General features: G+C 41.2%; 1 protein-coding gene and 1 long non-coding RNA gene across 10 annotated transcripts in view; both read left to right on the top strand.

Annotated features, from left to right (window-relative positions):
* Positions 1–8,069, top strand: part of hdac9b (histone deacetylase 9b) — a 61,040-nt gene extending 52,971 nt beyond the window's left edge. For 8 of the 9 annotated variants that reach the window (XM_058084676.1, XM_058084670.1, XM_058084672.1 and 5 more), the window contains 4 exons: positions 790–912; positions 2,398–2,575; positions 2,653–2,867; positions 6,308–8,069. In XM_058084676.1, the coding sequence (XP_057940659.1) occupies positions 790–912; positions 2,398–2,575; positions 2,653–2,867; positions 6,308–6,649 (858 nt within the window). In that variant the 3' untranslated portion in view covers positions 6,650–8,069. The remainder of the gene's footprint in view (positions 1–789; positions 913–2,397; positions 2,576–2,652; positions 2,868–6,307) is intronic. The other variant, XM_058084673.1, reaches the window with a different exon arrangement.
* A 2,646-nt stretch (positions 8,070–10,715) lies between these two features.
* LOC131137281 (uncharacterized) lies at positions 10,716–12,874 on the top strand. Its single transcript, XR_009131876.1, has 4 exons — positions 10,716–10,833; positions 11,804–11,912; positions 12,377–12,428; positions 12,813–12,874. It is a non-coding gene; the product is annotated as an uncharacterized LOC131137281 (long non-coding RNA).
* The last annotated feature ends 9,521 nt before the right edge of the window (positions 12,875–22,395 follow it).

Here is a 22,395-nt window from a genome sequence, read left to right as displayed (position 1 = left end):
CCGTGCTGGCGTAACATAAACAAAAAAAAAGTGCGACTTATAGTCCGGAAAATATGGTACATACATTTGTTGTGGATATTTTGATGTATAAAAACAACAAATTATTTTTATTATTATTATTTTTTAAATTATTTTAAAATAATTATTAATTATTTAATTATTAATTATTTAATTATTAATTAATTAATTATTTTAAAGTATTAATATATTTTGAAATGGCCGAGGGTGGAATCGAACTCGGGTCTCCTAGCTGTGTGGCCTTCGTGCTAACCACGTGCATCCATAATGCAAATTCACTATAGAAGAGATCATGTTTAGTTTAGAATCATGTTTTGAAATTGTAACCGCCTGCACGGTGTGGAAGTGGTTAGCATGTTGGCTACACAGTCAGGAGATCGGGAATAGCTGGGTTCGAATCTCCATTTGGAGTGGAGTTTGCATGCTCTGGTTTCCTCCCACATTCCAAAAACATGCTAGGTTAATTGGCGACTCCAAATTGTCCATTGGTATGAATGTGAGTGTGAATGGTTGTTTGTCTATATGTGCCCTGTGATTGGCTGGCCACCAGTCCAGGGTGTACCCCGCCTCTCGCCTGAAGACAGCTGGGATAGGCTCCAGCACGCCCGCGACCCTCGTCAGGATAAGCGGTAGAAAATGAATGAGTTATTGAGCTGACGGATAGTTAGCAGAGATTAAGGCTTTATTTTAAGATGTGTAGCGAAGCCTGTATAAATATATATTTTTCATCAATCTGACAGCAATGCTTTCTGTCTTTCCTGTGTCCTATAGAGATGGCCTTCACAGCCAAGATTATTCCGACCTGAGAGCTCCGTGTCCGTGTTGAGTTTGTACACATCTCCGTCCCTACCCAATATATCTTTGGGGCTTTCAACTGCATCGTCCCCTATGAATGTAAGTATGGTAATGGTTTTATTTCATTTGAACATGCATCAGATTACAATTGAATGCATCCCATAATCAGTTCACAGTTCCACATGTCCAAAAGGAGTAGGAAGAAGCAAAGCTTATTAAATCCTACCCCTCCATCTGGTACTTTTACAATCAGTAACTGTTACATTTGTTCACTTCCTGCTTTCCTAATATAGTTTTATTTTATTTTATTTTATTTTTTTTGTCACGTACCGAAGTACGAGGTGATATGACCATACGATGACATAATATTTACAATCATTAAATGTTACATTTGTTCACTTCCTGCTTTCCTAATATAGTTCAAGTTCATTTATTTTATTTTAATTTATTTTATTTTATTTAATTTTTTTTCACGTACCGAAGTACGAGGTGATATGACCATACAATGGCATAACATTTACAAACAGTAACTGTTACATTTGTTCACTTCCTGCTTTCCGAATATAGTTTAAGTTCATTTATTTTATTTATTTATTTTTTTTGTCACGTACCGAAGTACGAGGTAATATGACCATACGATGACATAACATTTACAATCATTAAATGTTACATTTGTTCACTTCCTGCTTTCCTAATATAGTTCAAATTCATTTATTTTATTTTAATTTATTTTATTTTATTTAATTTTTTTGTCACGTACCCAAGTACGAGGTAATATGACCATACAATGGCATAACATTTACAATCATTAAATGTTACATTTGTTCACTTCCTGCTTTCCTAATATAGTTTAAGTTCATTTATTTTATTTTATTTTTTTGTCACGTACCGAAGTACGAGGTGATATGACCATACAATAACATAACATTTACAATCAGTAACTGTTACATTTGTTCACGTCCTGCTTTCCTAATATAGTTTATTTTATTTTATTTTTATTTTTATTTTTTTGTCACATACTGAAGTACAAGGTGATATGACCATACAATGACATAACATTTCCAATCATTAACGGTTACATTTGTACACTTCCTGCTTTCCTAATATAGTTTAAGTTTGTTTTTGTGTTTTTTTTGTAATTTTTTGTCACGTACCGAAGTACAAGGTCATATGACCATACAGTGTATAATTAGATGAAGAGTTTTTTTGTTTTTTTTTAATCTTGAAAGTCGGCCATCAGTGGCTGCAACCTCCATGTGACCACAGGCCGCTCACCTTTGTGGCCCTCCATGATTTTATCAGCCATTAGATAAATATTGTGGTGCAGTGTCTGGTGTCAGGCGTGCTCTTATCTTCTACTCTTACCTCATTTATCACCACAAAAAGTCCAAGTCCACTCAAGTACAACTCTTGATAACCCGCCACTTGATTTATCATCATTCACTTCAGGCACATTCCAAGGAGGTCTGCTCTTCAACATAAAATGGCTCCTATTTTTTATACTAATGTCATTTATTAGCACAAAGTGTCCTACATAACTATATTATGCTGAGCATCGTGTTTTGTTGTGTCCTTTCTTCTCAGGCGGCAATGGGTTTGAAGGACAGATCAGCAGAAATAAAGCATGGACTTCCCGGGCATCTCCTGGGTCCTGTTCCCCTTCACACCGGTCTAGAGTCCAAAGTGGGCTCCAGTCACCAGGCTCTGCTCCAACACCTCCTCCAGAAGGAACAGATGAGGCAGCAGAAGATGCTTTCCACTGGTAACGCCAGACGATCAAACATTTGAAACGACTTTTAATAGAAAAGTAGTATTTATTTTAATTTTATTATCCCCGAGGTCCGGGTTCCTTGTCATCCCACCCTCCGTCCCCTTTGGCCATGAAGGATCGCCCTTCCAGCAGTCGCCCTAAACTACCCAAACATCGACCCTTGAACAGGACCCAGTCTGCGCCCTTACCCCAGAACACACTGGCTCAACTGGTCATCCAGCAGCAGCACCAGCACTTCCTGGAGAAACAGAAACAGTACCAGCAGCAGGTCCATATAAATAAGGTTTGCTAATATTCACATCACAAGGGAGAATTTGCTTTTTGAAGTATTTTCGGGCTTTTCTTCCAATGCACAGTACTGATAGAGATTTTCACAGTTGTACACGGACCCTTTTTTAGTACACGGTATTATTTCTATGACTTGGTCAGCCAGGGTTTGTAGTGTGCTGAGTTGATACCACTTGATACCAACACTAATGCTAGCATACGCTGCTAGCATACGCTGTGCTCTGGAAACCGCATTATTATATTCAGTAGTCTCCACTTTGCTGCAGTGGTCCGGTTTCACAATACCCTCAGTCTCCCTTTGGCGGCAATGGTAATGGTAATGGTAATGGTAATGGTTTTATTTCATTTGAACATGCATCAGATTACAATTGAATGCATCCCATAATCAGTTCACAGTTCCACATGTCCAAAAGGAGTAGGAAGAAGCAAAGCTTATTAAATCCTACCCCTCCATCTGGTATTATTACAATCAGTAACTGTTACATTTGTTCACTTCCTGCTTTCCTAATATAGTTTAAACAATTTTTGTTTTTATTTTATTAAATAAATAAATAATAATATTTTATTTTATTTTATTTTATTTTATTTTATTTTATTTTATTTTATTTTATTTTATTTTGTTTTATTTTATTTTATTTTATTTTATTTTATTTTATTTTATTTTACTTTACTTTACTTTACTTTACTTTACTTTACTTTACTTTACTTTACTTTACTTTACTTTACTTTACTTTACTTTACTTTACTTTACTTTACTTTACTTTACTTTACTTTACTTTACTTTACTTTATTTTATCACATACCAAAGTATGAGGTGATATGACCATATCAGCAAGTTGAAGTATTTGTGATTTTAGAAATAAGGAGTTAGTATGTTCTCTGTAGGCGGCATTATGAATTATCCTTACTGGCCTTTTTTTGCAGTACATTTAGCGAGTGAAGATTGCTTTTATAGTTATTAGTCCATATTTCCACACAATAAGTAAGATATGGTAGAACCAGAGAGCAATAAAGAGTGTGGAGTGATTTATGATTGAGAACAAAATTTTGCTTTGTTCAATATTGAAATATTTTGGCCAGAACCGAGGAGGCATGTCTCTATGCAGTGACGGTGGAAGGTGGATGGGGGGTGCCGGGACCCCCAATCATTTTAAAAGCCTTTGAAATGATCAGGATAGGACTCCTTTCAACACACTCATTTATTTTCAACCTTTGTGTAAAATCAAGTGGTTGCAGTCTATTCTTCCTTTGCTGTCCTGTTGTTATTTCTGCTTCTCTGCCGGACTTGAAAATGGGGGGAAGAAACGCTTCCTCTGCACTTATTCTGTTATCATAGCTTAAGGCATCAGTGCTGTTCACATGCTAACGCTGTGAAATTCAATTCAGCTAAGTTCAAACACAGAGGGGGGGGAAAAAAATAGCGCCCAGAATACATTTTGTTCCTCTATGGCAATATTTGTGTTTCTGAAAGCTGGCCGAGGTCACGTCGTGAGACACAGAGACTAATTATTCTGGTGAGGGACGCGTGTGAGGTGGATGACGCCGTGAAAGGCGGTATTGTGTGAGCGCACACATTGATGTGTCCCAACACTGGGCCCTAAGGAGTCATAGGGAAACCACTGAGGAACTCTTACCGGGAAGGAATAAAAAGTACAAATGACCTCAGTCATTTGTACAAGTGACATGTGAAGATTTTTCCAGTTTTATTGCAGATGGCATCAAAATGAAAGTAAAAAAATATCAACTATTTCAGTGCTAAATTGGCTAAATCACTAAACATGTCAAAACACTGGAGAAAGTTGGCGTACAAACTGTGGAACTAATCTATTCCGGAACGTGAATGCAATCTAGCTGGGTTAGCTTAGTTTAGCAGAGCATGCTACTGCGGCTGTATGAGTGTTTTTATAACGTGTTGTGATTGAATAGTAGACAGAATCACCAAATTGGCCTGTAAACACAGAAAAAATGACAAATTATGAATAAAACGCTGTCATCATGAGGAGAACGAATGTTTCAGTGGGGAATTATTTTGCCGTTGCACCGCGAAATGTCATCACAAAACAATAACCCGCTCCCCTCCCGAACTAAACATGTCAAAAGTTAGCATAAAAACTGTGAAACTAATCTCTTCCAGAACGTGAATGCAAGCTAGCTGGGTTAGCTTAGTTTAGCTGAGCATGCTAGTGCGGCTGTATGAGTGTTTTTATACCGTGTTGTGATAGAATCGCAGACAGAATCTACCGCTAGCTGGGTTACTTTAGTTTAGCAGAGCATGCTAGTGCGGCTGTATGAGTGTGTTAAATTAAATTAAATTAAATTAAATTAAATTAAATTAAATTAAATTAAATTAAATTAAATTAAATTAAATTAAATTAAATTAAATTAAAACGGAATAAACTGAGTTTGTAAAAAGATGGCACAAATTTAGACCAGGGTTCAATTCCGCCCTGGACCATCTCTGTGTGGAGTTTGCATGTTCTTCCCGTGCATGCGTGGGTTTTCTCCGGCTATACCAGGATGCTGTAAGGGCTGCACGGTGGACGAGGGGTTAGCACATAGGCCTCACAGCTAAGAGACCCGAGTTCAATTCCATCCTTTGTGTGGAGTTTGCATGTTCTCCCCGTGCATACGTGGGTTTTCTCCGGGTTTTCTCCACGTTCCAAAACCATGCTAGGTTAATTAGCGACTCCAAATTGTCCATAGGTATGAATGTGAGTGTGAATGGTTGTTTGTCTATATGTGCCCTGTGATTGGCTGGCCACCAGTCCAGGGTGTACCCCGCCTCTCTCGCCCGAAGACAGCTGGGATAGGCTCCAGCACGCCCCCCGCGATCCTCGTTAGGATAAGCGGTAGAAAATGAATGAATGAATGAATGTTGCAAGCTCGAGTGGTTAGCACACAGGCCACACAGCTCGGAGACCGGTGTTCGATTCCCCCCTCGGGCGTCAATAACACAAATTTCATAGCGCCTTATGTACTGTACACAGTATGACCCCCCTTTGGAAAAGAACTTTGGAATAATGCCGACGTTTTGTCCCGTGAACAAGCAGCGCTCTGATCAACCTTCCCAATAAGATCACGGGCAAAGCCACTTAAAGCGGAGGTTATAAATGGCCACTAATCAGGGATGAGCCTTGAGTGTTTACAGCCAGGGATCAGTGAAACATTGCCCTAATTAATTTCCCAGTAGAGGCTTGTCGGGGGTGGAGGGGGGGGGGGGGGGTTCTCAGCCTCCAGTGCCTGCAACAGTAGGGGGCAAGCGTGGAAATTTACAAGAGATTAAGGATTTGGAAAAAGTCTATAGTGTGTTTACAAGGCTATTTATATCAGGTACTTGTTGTTCTTACACCCCTCTTGTGGCCAACAGTGGTACTGCTCCTCTTTAAAATATATAGCATATAAAAGAGATGTTCTTTTTGTCAATGTGTTCCACAGCTTCTCTCCAAGTCCATCGAGCAGTTACGTCAGCCCAACGCACACCTGCAGGAGTCTGAAGAGGAGCAGGAGGAGCAACAGACGGAGCGCATGCAGGAGGACAGGCTGCCCCCCGGAGGAGTCATTCGGAAGCACACGCTCAGCAGCAGCAGCAGCAGCAGCAGCAGCGGCAGCGGCGGCTCCAGCATGGAGCTCCCCGAAGCGCACTACGGGGTCATCAAGGTTAAGGAGGAGCCGCTGGACAGCGAGGACGAGGCTCTGGCCAATCAGAGCTTAGAAGCGGAAAGGAGCACCTATCTTCACCAGGTCAAAGGGAGACTGGTGATAAGAGCCATGATCTGAGGGAGGACCGGGAAGAGGTCACACACTCCGACATTCGCAGATAAAAACCACATCCCTTTAGTGTACACACACACACACACACACACATATATATTGCACTGTAGGCTGTCTTTATCACGCAGCATCAAATGATCCCTTTTCCATCAATCCCTCCGAGCCCCCATAATCCTGGTCTAGTACCGTATATGTTCAGGCTACATTTTTTTTTAATGTAAATAATACAAAGACAAACCAGCTGCTTACATTAGTTGGAGTCTACTCAAGTGAAAGAAAACGATATAAATGCACCGCGTACATACATACATATATTGTGGATTTAGCATCAGTAGTGCATCTCTAGAGGTTTAAACAGGTGTGGATGAGCCAACGTGTGCACATTCTTACCACTGAATCTTTAGATGGGTGGGGGGGGGGGGGGGTACTACCTACTGTGTTGTTCTGGAAAAAAACTACATTGATGTTCCATGTTAAGGGGTGAACATCTGTCTTAGTGTGAATGTACAATAGAAATCCTAACAGTGGAATACCCTTAAAAACTACTCAAATTGCAGTTTTTAAGGATAACGCAGTAAACCTTGATCCCCCCCGGGGGGTGTGCACATGCATCACACAACACGTCCCCATAGTATGTCTCCATGTCTTGTCTCTCGGAGTGCTCTCAGAGCCAGGACCTGATGTTAGCCGAGTTTTAATCCCTGCGGGTCCAAAATAAAAAAAAACTCCTGCCCAAGTTTTCAGCAGAGGAATCAGACACAGAGAGTAAGAGAGGGCCGGGCAGGAAATGCCTTCTAGAAGCCAGAAGTTGGAGTGATTCATGTGTGGAGGAATGTTTGCAAGAGAGAGAGAGAGAGGAGGGGCCTTGGATTGGACCACGAGTCAGAGTCCGAGGGGGCCACAAGGCTTCACAATTGATTTACTGTCAAGGCGGATTACAAAGTTGAGTGGGGATATACGGTCAAGGGAGTCCTATATACGTATATATATATATATATATATGGGAGATGGCTTCCTCTGCGTACCTCAACATATGCAGGTTTGTTTGATGTCATGTCAATTGAAGAGATCGGAAAAAAAAAATAAAAAATTTGGACGGGACCGTGATTTTTCTTATTTTTCCAGTCCCCTGAAAGTGCCCATTGCGACATGTATAGTCTGTCTTAAAGTGATCGGTCAAATGTATTGGATAGCTGTAAAAACCTACCGTTCGTTCGTTCGTACCGTCGACAACGTGTAAAACTGCTTGTGAGTGTTTTTTGGATTCATTTGAACTGTCTTATTGTCTTATTATCAATTGTACAATTCACACTGTCTGGGGTTTAATGTGTTAGGTTAAGTAAACACCATCAGAATAATGTGAGTCCTGTTCTTTGATTTGATTGTGCCGAGAAGCCCTGCACTTTTTAGAGATGGATGAGAGAGAGGGAGGGAGGGGGGGGGGGGGCGGTTCTGGAAGTCTGTTCATTGCAGTTTGTCTTTTTTTTTTTTTTTTTTGGCCTTGTGTGACACACTTTTTAAAAAAAAAATAAAGTTAATTTACCTTCAAATTTGTGGAATTTTTGTTGATCAGCTGACCAGTGACCCGTTTAATTCATTCATTTTCTACCGCTTATCCTCACAAGGGTCGCAGGGGTGCTGGAGCCTATCACAGGGCACATATAGACAAACAACCATTCACACTCACATTCATACCTATGGACAATTTGGAGTCGCTAATTAACCTAGCATGTTTTTGGAATGTGGGAGGAAACCGGAATACCCGGAGAAAATCCACGAGAACATGCAAACTCCACACAGAGATGGCCGAGGGTGGAATTGAACTTGGGTCTCCTAGCTGATAGGCATGCGTGTTAACCACTCGACTCCCGTGCAGGCTGCAAATTTTCATTCATTCATTTTCTACTGCTTATCCTCACAAGGGTCGCGCCCGGTGCTGGAGCCTATCCCAGCTGTCTATGGACTTGAGGCGGGGTACGCCCTGGACTGGTGGCCAGCCAATCACAGGGCACATATAGACAAACAACCATTCACACTCACATTCATACCTATGGACAATTTGGAGTCGCTAATTAACGTAGCATGTTTTTGGAATGTGGGAGGAAACCGGAGTACCCGGAGAAAAGCCACGCATGCACGGGGATAACAAGCAAACTCCACACAGAGGGTGGAATTGAACTCGGGTTTCTTAGCTGTGAGACCTGTGTGCTAACCACTTTACACCGTGCAGCCCTTACAGCATCCTGGTATACCTGGAGAAAAGCCACGCATGCACGGGGAGAACATGCAAACTCCAAAAAAGGAGGGGGGAATTGAACTCGGGTCTCTTAGCTGTGAGGCCTGTGCGTTAACCACTTTACACCGTGCAGCCCTTACAGCAACCTGGTATACCCGAAGAAAACCGACGCATGCACAAGGAAAACATGCAAACTCCACACAGAGATGGCTAAGAGTGGAATCCGGTATCTTAGCTGTGAGGCCTTTGTTTTAACCACTTCAACACCGTGCATCCCTTACAGCACCAGGTGGTCTCCCATCCTAGTACTAACCAGTACCTGCTTAGCTTCCAAGATCGAAGAATGGCGTATTAATGATTCAAATTTCTGATAAATAAATGATAATATGAATACAACAGGGCGGCACGGCGGTCTAGTGGTTAGTGTGCAGACCTCACAGCTAGGAGACCAGGGTTCAATTCCACCCTCGGGCATCTCTGTGTGGAATTTGCATGTTCTCTCCGTGTGTGCGTGGGTTTTCTCCGGGTACTCCGGTTTCCTCCCACATTCCAAAAACATGCTAGGTTAATTGGCGACTCCAAATTGTCCATAGGTATGAATGTGAGTGTGAATGGTTGTTTGTCTATATGTGCCCTGTGATTGGCTGGCGACCCTCGTGAGGAAAAAGCGGTAGAAAATGAATGAATGAATACAACATTCAAACCCGTGATAAAAATACGTAAGCATGCCACCAAAGTGCCCTTGAAGGTGATTGTTTTCATGATGAAATACAATAATGCATGAAGAATAATACATATAATAAACACATGTAGTCGGTAAAGCAGGCCAAATACAAAAACACTGACCCAGTGTTCAAAGCCACTTGAGTGAAACGAGCACTCGGAGAGAAAAATAAACTCCAGGCCGTATAGGAACCTTCAGTTTCGACTTGTCCATGCTGACATGAATCAAACCTAATAGCATAAACCACATATGTCAGGCTCGGTTCCTAACTTTCTATCTATGACGTACGCTCGCTTTTGAAGCTCTCCGTAGGGGAGAATGTAGAATTTCAGCATTTTGGCCCCTTTCACACCTCCATCACGACTAATTGGACTGATGAGCGCGAGCCGTGCCGCGGTCGTCATTTGAGACTACTGATTAATAGCGGAGACTCCCAAATAAATCCAGGATATTCCCACTGATGGCGCGAGACGTGGAATGTTTCACTGGGTCCCAAGGACCACAAGGTTGGAGATCCGCTTTAGTGCAGTTTACAATTTAAAAACTCAATCCCACAGAATGACAGTTCTCAATTTGCAAATGACAAATTGAGTATATTTTTCTTTACTGACGTTGCATTCAACTCAACACATTTACGTGGATTTAAAAAACTGGGAAACTGGGAATGTGCCAAAATAAAGACCTCCTGGAAGACCGGAATTGTACATGTCAACTTTATGTCCAAGCTAGAAGCTGATTAAACTACTGATAATGCAACTGGATACTTAAAATGCATTTATTTTACACTTTCCCCCCTAAAAAGGTAAGTACAGTGTGTATTTTTACATTCCTGCTATAACTCAATGGGTACATGTTACTGGGCCAGAGTAAATACAGATGACACACAACTGTTTAAAATATCATTAAAATATACAATTATAAAAAAGTTATAAAATTACAATTAATTCATTTAACAGTTCAGTTTTGAGTGAATATTTATCTGGATTTGTTAGTAATTAAAAATAAATTCATAACAATTCCGCTTCTACTACTACTACTGACTTGTCATTGGTCAATTGGATGATTGGCATATATTTGACCAATCAAATACCACCGTATCATCAGCTGTTTGACTCGAGACACACTCGTTCTAGCTAGTAGCGCCGCAGAGGAAAATTAGCAACTTTGGCAGCCCTGACACACTGAACAATACGGTTATGGAGTTTCCACATTAAAATCAATGGAGTACCGGTAAGTGTTTTTTCCAGCTTTCAATGGAGCGAACTTGCTAGGTCACAAAGTTCAGTTTTGGTGTATGCGTGGATAAAAAGTAGCATAAAACATTTGTAGCTTGGTTTCGAACCGGAAGAGGCATACGTCACGTCCGGTTGTTGTCGGCCCCGCCTACAAGAGATGCGATGGAAACACGCAAGTTGTAACTAAAAGTAATGGAAAAATCGAGCAAAAATGCTGCATACACGAAACCGTTCAAATATGTATGCAATTACGAAGCTAATCCATTAGAAAACAACCCAAAAACACCAAAAAGCCACCTTTGCTAACCAAAAGCTAACCCAAATCAAGTGAATCCGAATATGGATGCGCTCCACTTTATAATTAGTAATAACAGCACAATTTGTACTAAAATTAAAGCTAAAACACTGCTGGAATTCAAACATACGTGTGAAATAATTGCCACCTCGAAGAATGTTCTGCGGCAGGGGTCTCAAACATGCGGGTCGCGGGCCAAATGTGGCCCTGCAGGATGCTAGTTTAGGCCCCGCCTTGATTTTGTTTGACCTTAGTGCGGCCCGCACAAGTTTGATATGGATGCTGTATGGTATCATGTACCCAGAAAAAATCATTAAGTTTGATTAATGTTCATGTTAAAGGTTAAATAACTGTTAATAGTTATCCTCCCTATCCGTGTGGAAGTGGTAAGTTTTTGGCTTTTTAAGTTTGAAGGAAATAACTTGGAGGCTACCGTTTAGGTCGCTAGCTCTCTAGTTTGCGAGTTAGCATGTTTCTCAAGACCCTGCAGTTGCGCAATTTTGTGTAGAAAAATTAAAAAGTAAGATATTTGAAAACAGTGGAACGTTTTATCAGAGCTTTTCTTGTAGAAAATCGGAACCAAAGCAAAGTTTATTCATTTTTCTGTTTTTAATAAATGCGTTTTTTGTTGTTTTTTTTGTAAAACCTGATGCGGCCCTGCCTCGCCCAGACCCTAGCGCCAGTGGCCCCCAGGTAAATTGAGTTTGAGACCCCTGTTCTACGGAGTAATGTGCCAGGGCTTCTAGCAGCCGGGAAATGTACTTATGTAGAAGGATTTGGTGAGTACTATGTATTGTATTAAATGTTTATGTTTTTGTCATGTTGTTTGATTACAGCGGTTCCTCAAAATATCATGGATCGATTATCTCTCCCTTGCTGTATTGCGATTTTTCAGAAATTAATGAATAATCAAAACATATTGAAATGCAAGTGATATGTAGTATTATGGTCACTGGGTGGCAGTAATGAGACAAGAACAAAACATTGAGACGTCTTACATTACATTACCTTAACTTGCATGAAGTCAGCCATGGCATAATCGAGTGGGAAAAAGTTATCCTCCCTATCCGTGTGGAAGTGGTAAGTTTTTGGCTTTTTTAAGTTTAAAGGAAATAACTTGGAGGCTACCGTTTAGGTCGCTAGTTTGCGAGTTAGCATGTGTCTCAAGACACTGCAGTTGCGCAATATGTTAAATAGAAAGAGTATAAATGTGACTATAGTTGTGTTTTTGTCATGTCTACAGGGTTCTAATAATGCTTTGTATAATGAAGTGGATCATGTCGGTGAAGGTCCAGGTATGTAATGCACCCCCTCCCCCACTCGACAGTTTATGATTATTGTCAATCATGTGCATTCACTTACATTACGATCCATCATTTACCACATATTTTGGTATTGGCAGTAACATTCACTTATCTTCACTCCCATTTCTAAATACGTGTTGAGAGTTGGACACCATATATCACCGTGTCCTCATAATTCAGCCATAAATGAGTAAGACATTTATTCAGCGAAACTCTACTCTTTTAACTCCTGCCCACCAAAGTTGAGGATGACAGACAGCTAAGGAACAGCGGAGGAAAGTTTCCAAGTTTTCTAGCGCGTGTTCTTTGAGATTTGCATGAATCTGGCATCTCATGGTACAACGTGGTGTTTTTCTTTCCATGCGCTGTTAACAGCGCTCGAGGCTTGGGACAGTGCACCCCTGGCAGCCGGTGGAGGAGAGTGTTTTGTGTCCTGGTTTGAAAAAAAAGAAGGACTGATGTCAGATGGGTGTGCTGCTGAAAGCTAAGTGAATGTTTGCGGCCTGTGTGAAGCCAGAGTTTTTTTTGTTCTATGTCGCCTTGCACGGCTGCCATTTGACGTTAAATCATGAACTTCACAAAGATTAATTCATTGGAGGCTGCATTTTTGAATGTGGAAATTGATTTCAGTAAATGATTTGGAGCGTTTTATTTCCATAAAAGGAATGTGAAGGAGAAACAAAGAGTATTCCGAGAGAGGACTACCTGTCAACCGACCCATTTTTCCTTCGGAAACTGACATATTTAGCCTTTCTTTCTCCTCAGGTTTAAATACAGTAAACCTCGGATATATCGGACTCGGATATATCGGAAATTCGCTCACAACGGACAGATAAAAAAGAACCGATTTTTCTGTAATGCATTTCCAATAAAAATTCATTGCATATATCAGATTTTTTTATAACGGATTTCGCCTATTTCGGACAAAATCTCCAGTCCCGTTCCAATGCATTTCCATTAAATTTCCCTCGCATATATCGGATGGCCGCATCGTGGCGCTCCGATTCGCCAGGCCGCTATACGACGTCATTTGCAGCGTTGCCTGCGCGTCCAGGTACATTGGAAACATAGTCAAGGAAGTGCCTTTTTATAACGGATAAAATCCGATTTACGCATATACCGGATATAAATCCGATATATGCATAAAACGGACATTTTCTGGTATACGCATATAACGGATTTCGCTTATATCGGACAAAACCAGTGGGAACAATTGAATCCGATATATCCGAGGTTTACTGTAGTAACTTTTACTGCACTTTTTGGGGAATTTTCCCCATCATTCGCAATCCTTCTGCGAAACATGAACACATATTTATTTCCCTTTTCTGTACATTATAACAGAAAACTAGTTAATATGAGCTAGCTAACAATGCATGTCATCGGGACACACCTGTTTTGATTATGAAGACCTCTGAAACGGGGATGCACGGCGGTCGAGTGGTTAGCGCGCAGACCTCACAGCTCGGAAAACACACTGCGGTACATGATTTTGTACTTTCTGTCAAACATTTGCAGCATTTCTTAAATAGGTGGCTCTTCAGCTGAATTATAGAGCAGCATTTTTTTTGTGATGTTTTGTGATGTTTTTTTGTCTCCCGATTTACTATGTTACCTTGCATTGCTCTTCACAAGGCTACGCTCTTCCACACCGTGTGCATGGAAGCAGCCCCGCCTCCACCCACAGAGATAAAGAGACTATATGACCGATGAGAAGGCTCACTTTATTTATTGTTTGATTAATTAATTTATTAGTCCCAGTATTATATCAGCCATTCATTAATTAATTCATTCATTTTCTACCGCTTTTCCTCACGAGGGTCGCGGGGGTGCTGGAGCCTATCCCAGCTGTCTTCGGGCGAGAAGCGGGGTACACCCTGAGCTGGTCGCCAGCCAATCACAGGGCACATATAGACAAACAACCATTCACACTCACATTCATACCTATGGACAATTTGGAGTCGCTAATTAACCTAGCATGTTTTTGGAATGTGGGAGGAAACCCACGCATGCACGAGGAGAACATGCAAACTCCAGGGGGTGGAATTGAACCCTGGTCTTCTAGCTGTGAGGTCTGTGCGCTAACCACTCGACTACCGTGCCGCCTATATCGGCCATTCATTGTTAAATTTGAGATTAACATGCTTTATTATTGTTGTTACTGATTGTTATTATTATTTTTTTATTGTATCTTTATAAGAGTTGTAAGGCTAGGATTGGGTTGGAGTTGAAATTCATTAAAAAAAAAATATTTAACACATATAAATATTTTTATGACATCATCCATATATGGATTATAATTAAATGTAATGGGAGTATTGTTGATGAATACCTACCTCTCGTAAAAAAATATCTAGGGTTGAGCAAACAATTGGACAATCCCACACCCTTGAAAACATATAACCCCCCCCCCCCCAGCGAGTTAAAAACATCCTTTTAAGAGCAGAGAAAGCAATCCATAACTTTTCCTCTTGTCTCCTGAGATAAAACACCGATGACCCCTTGGAGATAGCGTTTATAATACTGTCAGTCCGCCTGACGGGTGTCAACCTTACTGTTATCTTAGCCTTCCAAGGATTAATGTACCTTTTCAAGTTTAATGAGATAAGAGACCTGGGGGAGTTCTCCCTGCTGTGTTCAAAGACCCGTCCGGCTTAAGCAACTGGTTTATCTCAGCCACTGATTGACCTGGCTGATACTGAGGAATCCCGGGATGTAGAATTGAAAGAATAGCACGGACAAACTTGGACTCTCCTGCCGTCAGTGTGGCTCTGGCGTCTATTCACTTTGATTGCTGGGGACCAGGCACTTTTATGTGCCTATGCCTTCTAACGCTGTCCAATTCGGAGACCGTAAAACCAGTCTGTTGCTCTCCCAAATGGTTGGACAAGCTGTGCATGGAAGTGTTGCCTGACTGCAATGACTTCTTCCCCCAAGTACATGCCAACATACCATCAGGAGGTCCCAGCTCAGAACTTCTCATTTTGCCATTTGCGGGTTGTGACCGTGGACCGTTGGGATTTGTCGTGAGTGATCCACATGATATATGTTAACTCGTGGGCATTAAGCATAAGGGAAATAAAATAGCCGCTAATAAATGCACTGCCTCCAATACGACAGCCAAGTCGCTAGTCAATTTTCAAAGAAAGAATCCTCTTCAAGATAATTCAAGGCGACGTTTCGATCCAACCTCAGAAAGGATCATCTTTCCCTGTGGTGGTTTTCTATGAAAAAGATTGGTCAGTCACACCAACCACGGAGGGAGGCTACACCAGGAAAACTCAACTGCACAGACAACAAAAACAAAAGCTATGTGGTTCATTATAAATTTATTATTATTGTGACGTGTGGCTAAAATGTAGCTAGCTGGCAGGTGCAGCAATGTAGCAATTTTTTTTTTCTGGTCACGTTGAACGTTTGCATGGTTCTTTGTTGCTAGGCAGAGTTCGTAGGGCGCAGCCGACACATCAAACGGCTCCTAGAGGCTAACTAGTTAGCCTCCAATTTATTCATTCTAAACTTAAGAAATGATTTCAAATGGAGTGAGGAAGAAGGACAAAGTAAGAAGCCGACAAAAATGTACCACTTCCACACAAAATGTGAGGAAAACTTCTTTTTCGGACTACATTTTGGAACCTTCATCAACTGCAATGAATTAGGTAATGGTATCCCCAGTAGTAAACGTTGAACGTTTGCACGGTTCTTTGTTGCTAGGCAGATTTCACAGGGCAGAGCCTACACAGCCGACACATCAAACGGCTCCTCGAGGCTAACTAGTTAGCCTCCAATTTATTTATTATAAACTTAAGAAATGATTTCAAATGAAGTGAGGAAGAAGGACAAAGTAAGAAGCCGACAAAAACGTACCACTTCCACACAAAATGTGAGGAAAACTTCTTTTTCGGACTACATTTTGGAACCTTCATCAACTCTAATGAATTAGGTAATGGTATCCCCAGTAGTAAACGTTGAACGTTTGCACGGTTCTTTGTTGCGAGGCAGATTTCACAGGGCAGAGCCTACACAGCCGACACATCAAACGGCTCCTAGAAGCTAACTAGTTAGCCTCCAATTTATTTATTATAAACTTAAGAAATGATTTCAAATGAAGTGAGGAAGAAGGACAAAGTAAGAAGCCGACAAAAACGTACCACTTCCACACAAAATGTGAGGAAAACTTCTTTTTCGGACTACATTTTGGAACCTTCATCAACTCTAATGAATTAGGTAATGGTATCCCCAGTAGTAAACGTTGAACGTTTGCACGGTTCTTTGTTGCGAGGCAGATTTCACAGGGCAGAGCCTACACAGCCGACACATCAAACGGCTCCTCGAGGCTAACTAGTTAGCCTCCAATTTATTTATTATAAACTTAAGAAATGATTTCAAATGAAGTGAGGAAGAAGGACAAAGTAAGAAGCCGACAAAAACGTACCACTTCCACACAAAATGTGAGGAAAACTTCTTTTTCGGACTACATTTTGGAACCTTCATCAACTCTAATGAATTAGGTAATGGTATCCCCAGTAGTAAACGTTGAACGTTTGCACGGTTCTTTGTTGCGAGGCAGATTTCACAGGGCAGAGCCTACACAGCCGACACATCAAACGGCTCCTAGAAGCTAACTAGTTAGCCTCCAATTTATTTATTATAAACTTAAGAAATGGTTTCAAATGGAGTGAGGAAGAAGGACAAGGTAAGAAGCTGACAAAAATGTACCACTTCCACACAAAATGGGAGGAAAACTTGTTTTTCACTTCACGTATCATGCCATGACTCCATGTAGTGTTAAGATAATGTCATCTAAGGTCATGTCTTATCTATGTTTTGCATGGTTCTTTGTTGCTAGGCAGAGTTCGTAGGGCAGAGCCTACACAGCCGACACATCAAACGGCTCCTAGAGGCTAACTAGTTAGTCTCCAATTTATTTATTATAAACTTAAGTAATGATTTCAAATGAAGTGAGGAAGAAGGACAAAGTAAGAAGCTGACAAAAATGTACCACTTCCACACAAAATGGGAGGAAAACTTATTTTTTCCGGACTACATAGGACTACATTTTGGAACCTTCATCAACTCTAATGAATTAGGTAATGGTATCCCCAGTAGTAAACGTTGAACGTTTGCACAGTTCTTTTGTTGCTAGGCAGAGTTCGTAGGACACAGCCTACACATCAAACGGCTCCTAGAGGCTAACTAGTTATAAACTTTTAAAATGGTTTCAAATGGAGTGAGGAAGAAGGACAAAGTAAGAAGCCGACAAAAATGTACCACTTCCACACAAAATGGGAGGAAAACGTTTTTTTCATAATAAATTCAGTTGTTTACTCAATGACTGAAGATTTACAGAACATGTCAAAGAAATGTTTACGTCATTAAATGATGAAGTGTATGTAAACCTGTGATTGATATATGGTAAGACGCAACATTGAGATAAATACTGGATAATATTTGTACATTGCTTCACTTTGCCAAATGATTTTTATCTGTGCAATCAGAGGAGAAGAAGTAAATAAGTAAATGTTGAGTTGTGGAAGCCAGCAACGTTTTATATGTACCCCTGAGAATTACAGTATAATCCACACAAGATATAATTAGGAATAAACTATACAATTTCATATTTTGGGACTGATCCAGATTGCTGAGTAGGCATGTTGCAGACGTGATATCACCAACGACGATGTAATGCAGGAATGTGTTAGCAGAGCAGACGGGGACACATGCCCACGCCGGTGCTAAGACTTGTGACTTTTTTTTTTTCCGGATAATCTGGCCATTCATCTGCATGTATGGGGGGGGGGGGGGGCATGTGAATATAAACACATTGGACGCCACAAGTTTGCGGTGAACGGAGGTCAGTGGCAGATCATCTCTTCTTGAAGTTCAGCTGGCACTGCCACATCGTATGAGCTGGTGTTAATGTGCCATGAACAAGGCTGCATTATGCCAAGAGTGGGGTGGCGGGGGGGGGGAACAGGTGGTTTTAGCTTAATGTCATTCTCAGCAGAGGCCTCGTTACACCAAGCGGAGCAGCGTGCTTGCATTTGGGTGAATGAAACTTAACCGCATCAGTAGGTTTACATCCATTCATGTAACGTGTGTGTGCAGATTTCACCGCAAGTCAAATTTCATGGTGATTCACCCTAAAATGTAAACAATCTTATCAAACAATAGCCACTGAAATACACAATAAATAGTATATCTTTAAATATATATAGAAAAAGTTAAATATACTGTTCATGCAGCCTCTCCTCCTTTGCATCTCCGCGGGGATCTCTGATCGCTCTGCATAGCGAAGGGGTGCTCAATGCTAACAGTTGCTCACGATATGCTTGTTTTGGATATCATGCTTAAAAGAAATATAGGTATTTTTAAAATATCGATATATTGCCCATGTAGATTATTCGTATGAACTTTTACTCCTTATATAATCAAATACTTTCTTCATGTAAATTTTTTTTTAATATTTTGACTTTATTTCTCATAATATTTTCACTGTATTGTCCTAATTTTATTACGTTTTTCTAATTTAAGTTTAAACTTTTTTTGTTTTGTTTGTTTCTTATGTTACAACTTTATTTGTTTTCATTACTGTTACTTTAAAAAAATCAGTTTTTTTTCTCGTTTAACTCATTCAATTCCAGCTATTTTTGATTATTTTGACAGATTTTTCAGAAGTACAAAAATTACAAGTAGAAAACCGAGAGAACAGAATCGGAAAAAAGGCTTGTGAATGCGTTAAAATTTCCCTTCAATTCGTAACCTTCTTTGTGCAACACGGCGAGATGCCTTTTCACTTCCTGGTTTGCTGTGGACCATGTATTTCTATGGAAAAGATGCTGGCTGAGCTCTTTATAAAACGCACTTCTGCCACCTTGTTTGGCTTAAGACTGCACCAAACATGCTCTCTTCTGTTGTGGAGTTACATCATCACCTCTTTGTGCCTCTTGTCAAAAAAACCCAAAACACATTAAAGACTTATAAATGCATTTTTGGGAGCGAATGAGTTAATTGTACTTTTAGAAAGTGCCAATACAAAAACAGCCACGGGCCTTAAATGGCCCCCAGGCTGCACTTTAGATATCCCTGATTTAAGACCGGTGTGAGTGTCATGAAATGTCTAACAGATCAAACAAATCCGCTTTATGACACAATAAAATGGATTTACTTCAAACTGACACATTTCAATGTGGATTTAATGTAATTTTAAAAAAAAATACAGATTTATTTGCCTTCTCAGTGTGGGCTCAACGCTCTGTAGACTCATTCTTCAGGAGATTTTGTGAAGGATTAAGTTGGAAACTCTGTGAAATCATGTCTTTGAGGTTAAAAGGCTTGAACGTCTGTTAAATGTCACAGAAGTACAAAGAGTCAAAAAGACTCTTCAGGGTAATGTTAGCGCAGGTAGCATCACCTCGTAGCTGTAGTTCTTTAACACTGATGGATGCGGTCACGTGTCAGTCAACAAAACCCAGAACAACCGGAGAGTGATGTCTGCTCCGGTCCTCTGGTGCCGCAGTTGGACCAACATGAGAGAACGTCGGGAGAAAAGAGCAGGTCTGCTTTCCATAAAGATGCGGTATCTTGAGAGGCAGCTCCACTTCATAATCATAAATCATCTGCTGGAAATCGGAGGGGTTCGTCAATCCGGGGTCTACTCATATAGGTTTGATATCAAGACAGTGTTTTCAAGACGGCTGACTGCCGCATCTCCATCTTTCTCTCCTGCAGTCTTTGGACAACTTAAGGGTCCCTCAGCATCTTCCCCGGCTCCAGCCTGTGCATGTAATACCGTTTGTAATGAGAATTCTAAACAGAGAACCGCAGTCAGGCATGACAGGAATGTGTTTCTATTGGAGGGAGCATCGTGCAAAAAAAAAAAAAAAACAACAACAGAAGAGCCAAAAAGGCGCCCTCACTTGGGCCAAAGAGGAAAACTAATGTTTTTTAACATAGGCTGACCTATAACTGTATATATATTGTATTTTCTAGACTATAAATCACTCCGGTGTATAAGTCGCACAAAGCCAAAAATGCATAATTAGGTAGAAAAAAATGGCACTGGAGTATAAGTCGCATTTTTGCGGGTAATTTATTTTCTACTTCACCAAAACAGAAACATTTTCTACCGCTTATCCTCACAAGGGTCGTGGGGGTTGCTGGAGCCTATCCCCGCTGTTTTCGGGCGAGAGGCGGGGTACACCCTGGACTGGTGGCCAGCCAATCACAGGGCACATATAGACAAACAACCATTCACACTCACATTCATACCTATGGACAATTTGGAGTCGCTAATTAACCTAGCATGTTTTTGGAATGTGGGAGGAAACCGGAGTCATGCAAACTGGCCGAGGGTGGAGTGTGAATGGTTGTTTGTCTATATGTGCCCTGTGATTGGCTGGCCACCAGTCCAGGGTGTACCCCGCCTCTCGCCTGAAGACAGCTGGGATAGGCTCCAGCAACCCCTGCGACCCTCGTGAGGATAAGCGGGAGATGAATAATGATAATAATAATGATAATAATTCATTCATTCATTCATTTTCTACCGCTTTTTCCTCATGAGGGTCGCGGGGGATGCTGGAGCCTATCCCAGCTGTCTTTGGGCGAGAGGCGGGCGATTGTCTTGCCTAGGTAGCATAAGAACACAATATTTTGTGTGCTTTGAAAAATCTATGGGCGGCACGGTGTTCTAGTGGTTAGCGTGCAGACCTCACAGCTAGGAGACCAGGGTTCAATTCCACCCTCGGCCATCTCTGTGTGGAGTTTGCATGTTCTCCCCGTGCATGCGTGGGTTTTCTCCGGGTACTCCGGTTTCCTCCCACATTCCAAAAAACATGCTAGGTTAATTAGCGACTCCAAATTGTCCATAGGTATGAATGTGAGTGTGAATGGTTGTTTGTCTATATGTGCCCTGTGATTGGCTGGCCACCAGTCCAGGGTGTACCCCGCCTCTCGCCCAAAGACAGCTGGGATAGGCTCCAGCAACCCCCTCGACCCTCGTGAGGATAAGCGGCAGAAGGCTTGTGACAAATGGTTGCGATTGAATGAGTTAATTATCATTAATCATCGGTATATGACCCAAATGTTGTGATGGGAGTAAATGTACTCATTTAATGATGTCACAGAATTTGTCACATTTGTGGCAGAGAGTGTGAATGGTTGTTTGTCTATATGTGCCCTGTGATTGGCTGGCGACCAGTCCAGGGTGTAATATGCATTAAAATAGGCAAACTATGTAAAAAGCTTTTCTAAAAATATATGTTTTTAAGCCCTCAGATGGTCAGGGAGTCAGTTCCAAAGGCATGATCGCCTGTAGTTTTACTACTACTATTCGGACCCCTACTTTCGCAGAAATTCACTTATCACGGCACCAATGAAACGACCGTATATTTGCTGCCTGAGCAAGTCTGACAACTTTTTACAAGGAAGAAGCATCCTTTCATAAATCCATGTGGTCATTAGACAAAGTGGCAGGTTTATTTCACTGCTACATAATTATGATCAAATGCAAACTAAAGAGTTCATAACGTCACACACACACACACTAACACGCAGTAGCGCTTGCTTTGTTTATTTTACATGCTAAAAGACGTGGAAGGGCTATAACTCTATGAGGCTGCCTTAAAAGCATTCTCTTCCGGGGGCCCTTGGGCCTCCATGTGGTAGTCATTAAGTCCTCGGTGCAGGTGACTGACACTGAGTGACCACTCCTCAGCAGCCATGCATGCGATAATGAAGCACAGCTTCCTGGTTACAAAGAGATTTCGATATTTTTGTCCCAGTCACCAGCTATGCAATATTCTTGTGAGATTTAGCGATGAGATTTGGAGTGACATCGATGTACCCGTGTGCAGGTGGGAGCACCGAATCCAGTTCTTGGAAATACGCAGCCATCAAATTCACAATAAAGCGTATGCCGGCTATAAAACATTCATTCATTCATTCGTTTTCTACCGCT

The sequence above is a fragment of the Doryrhamphus excisus genome, chromosome 10, assembly GCF_030265055.1.
Source record: "Doryrhamphus excisus isolate RoL2022-K1 chromosome 10, RoL_Dexc_1.0, whole genome shotgun sequence".
In the NCBI taxonomy this organism is placed as follows: Eukaryota; Metazoa; Chordata; class Actinopteri; order Syngnathiformes; family Syngnathidae; genus Doryrhamphus; species Doryrhamphus excisus.
The sequence above is the reverse complement of the archived record's forward strand: the minus strand, read 5'-3'. Positions and strand labels throughout refer to the sequence as shown.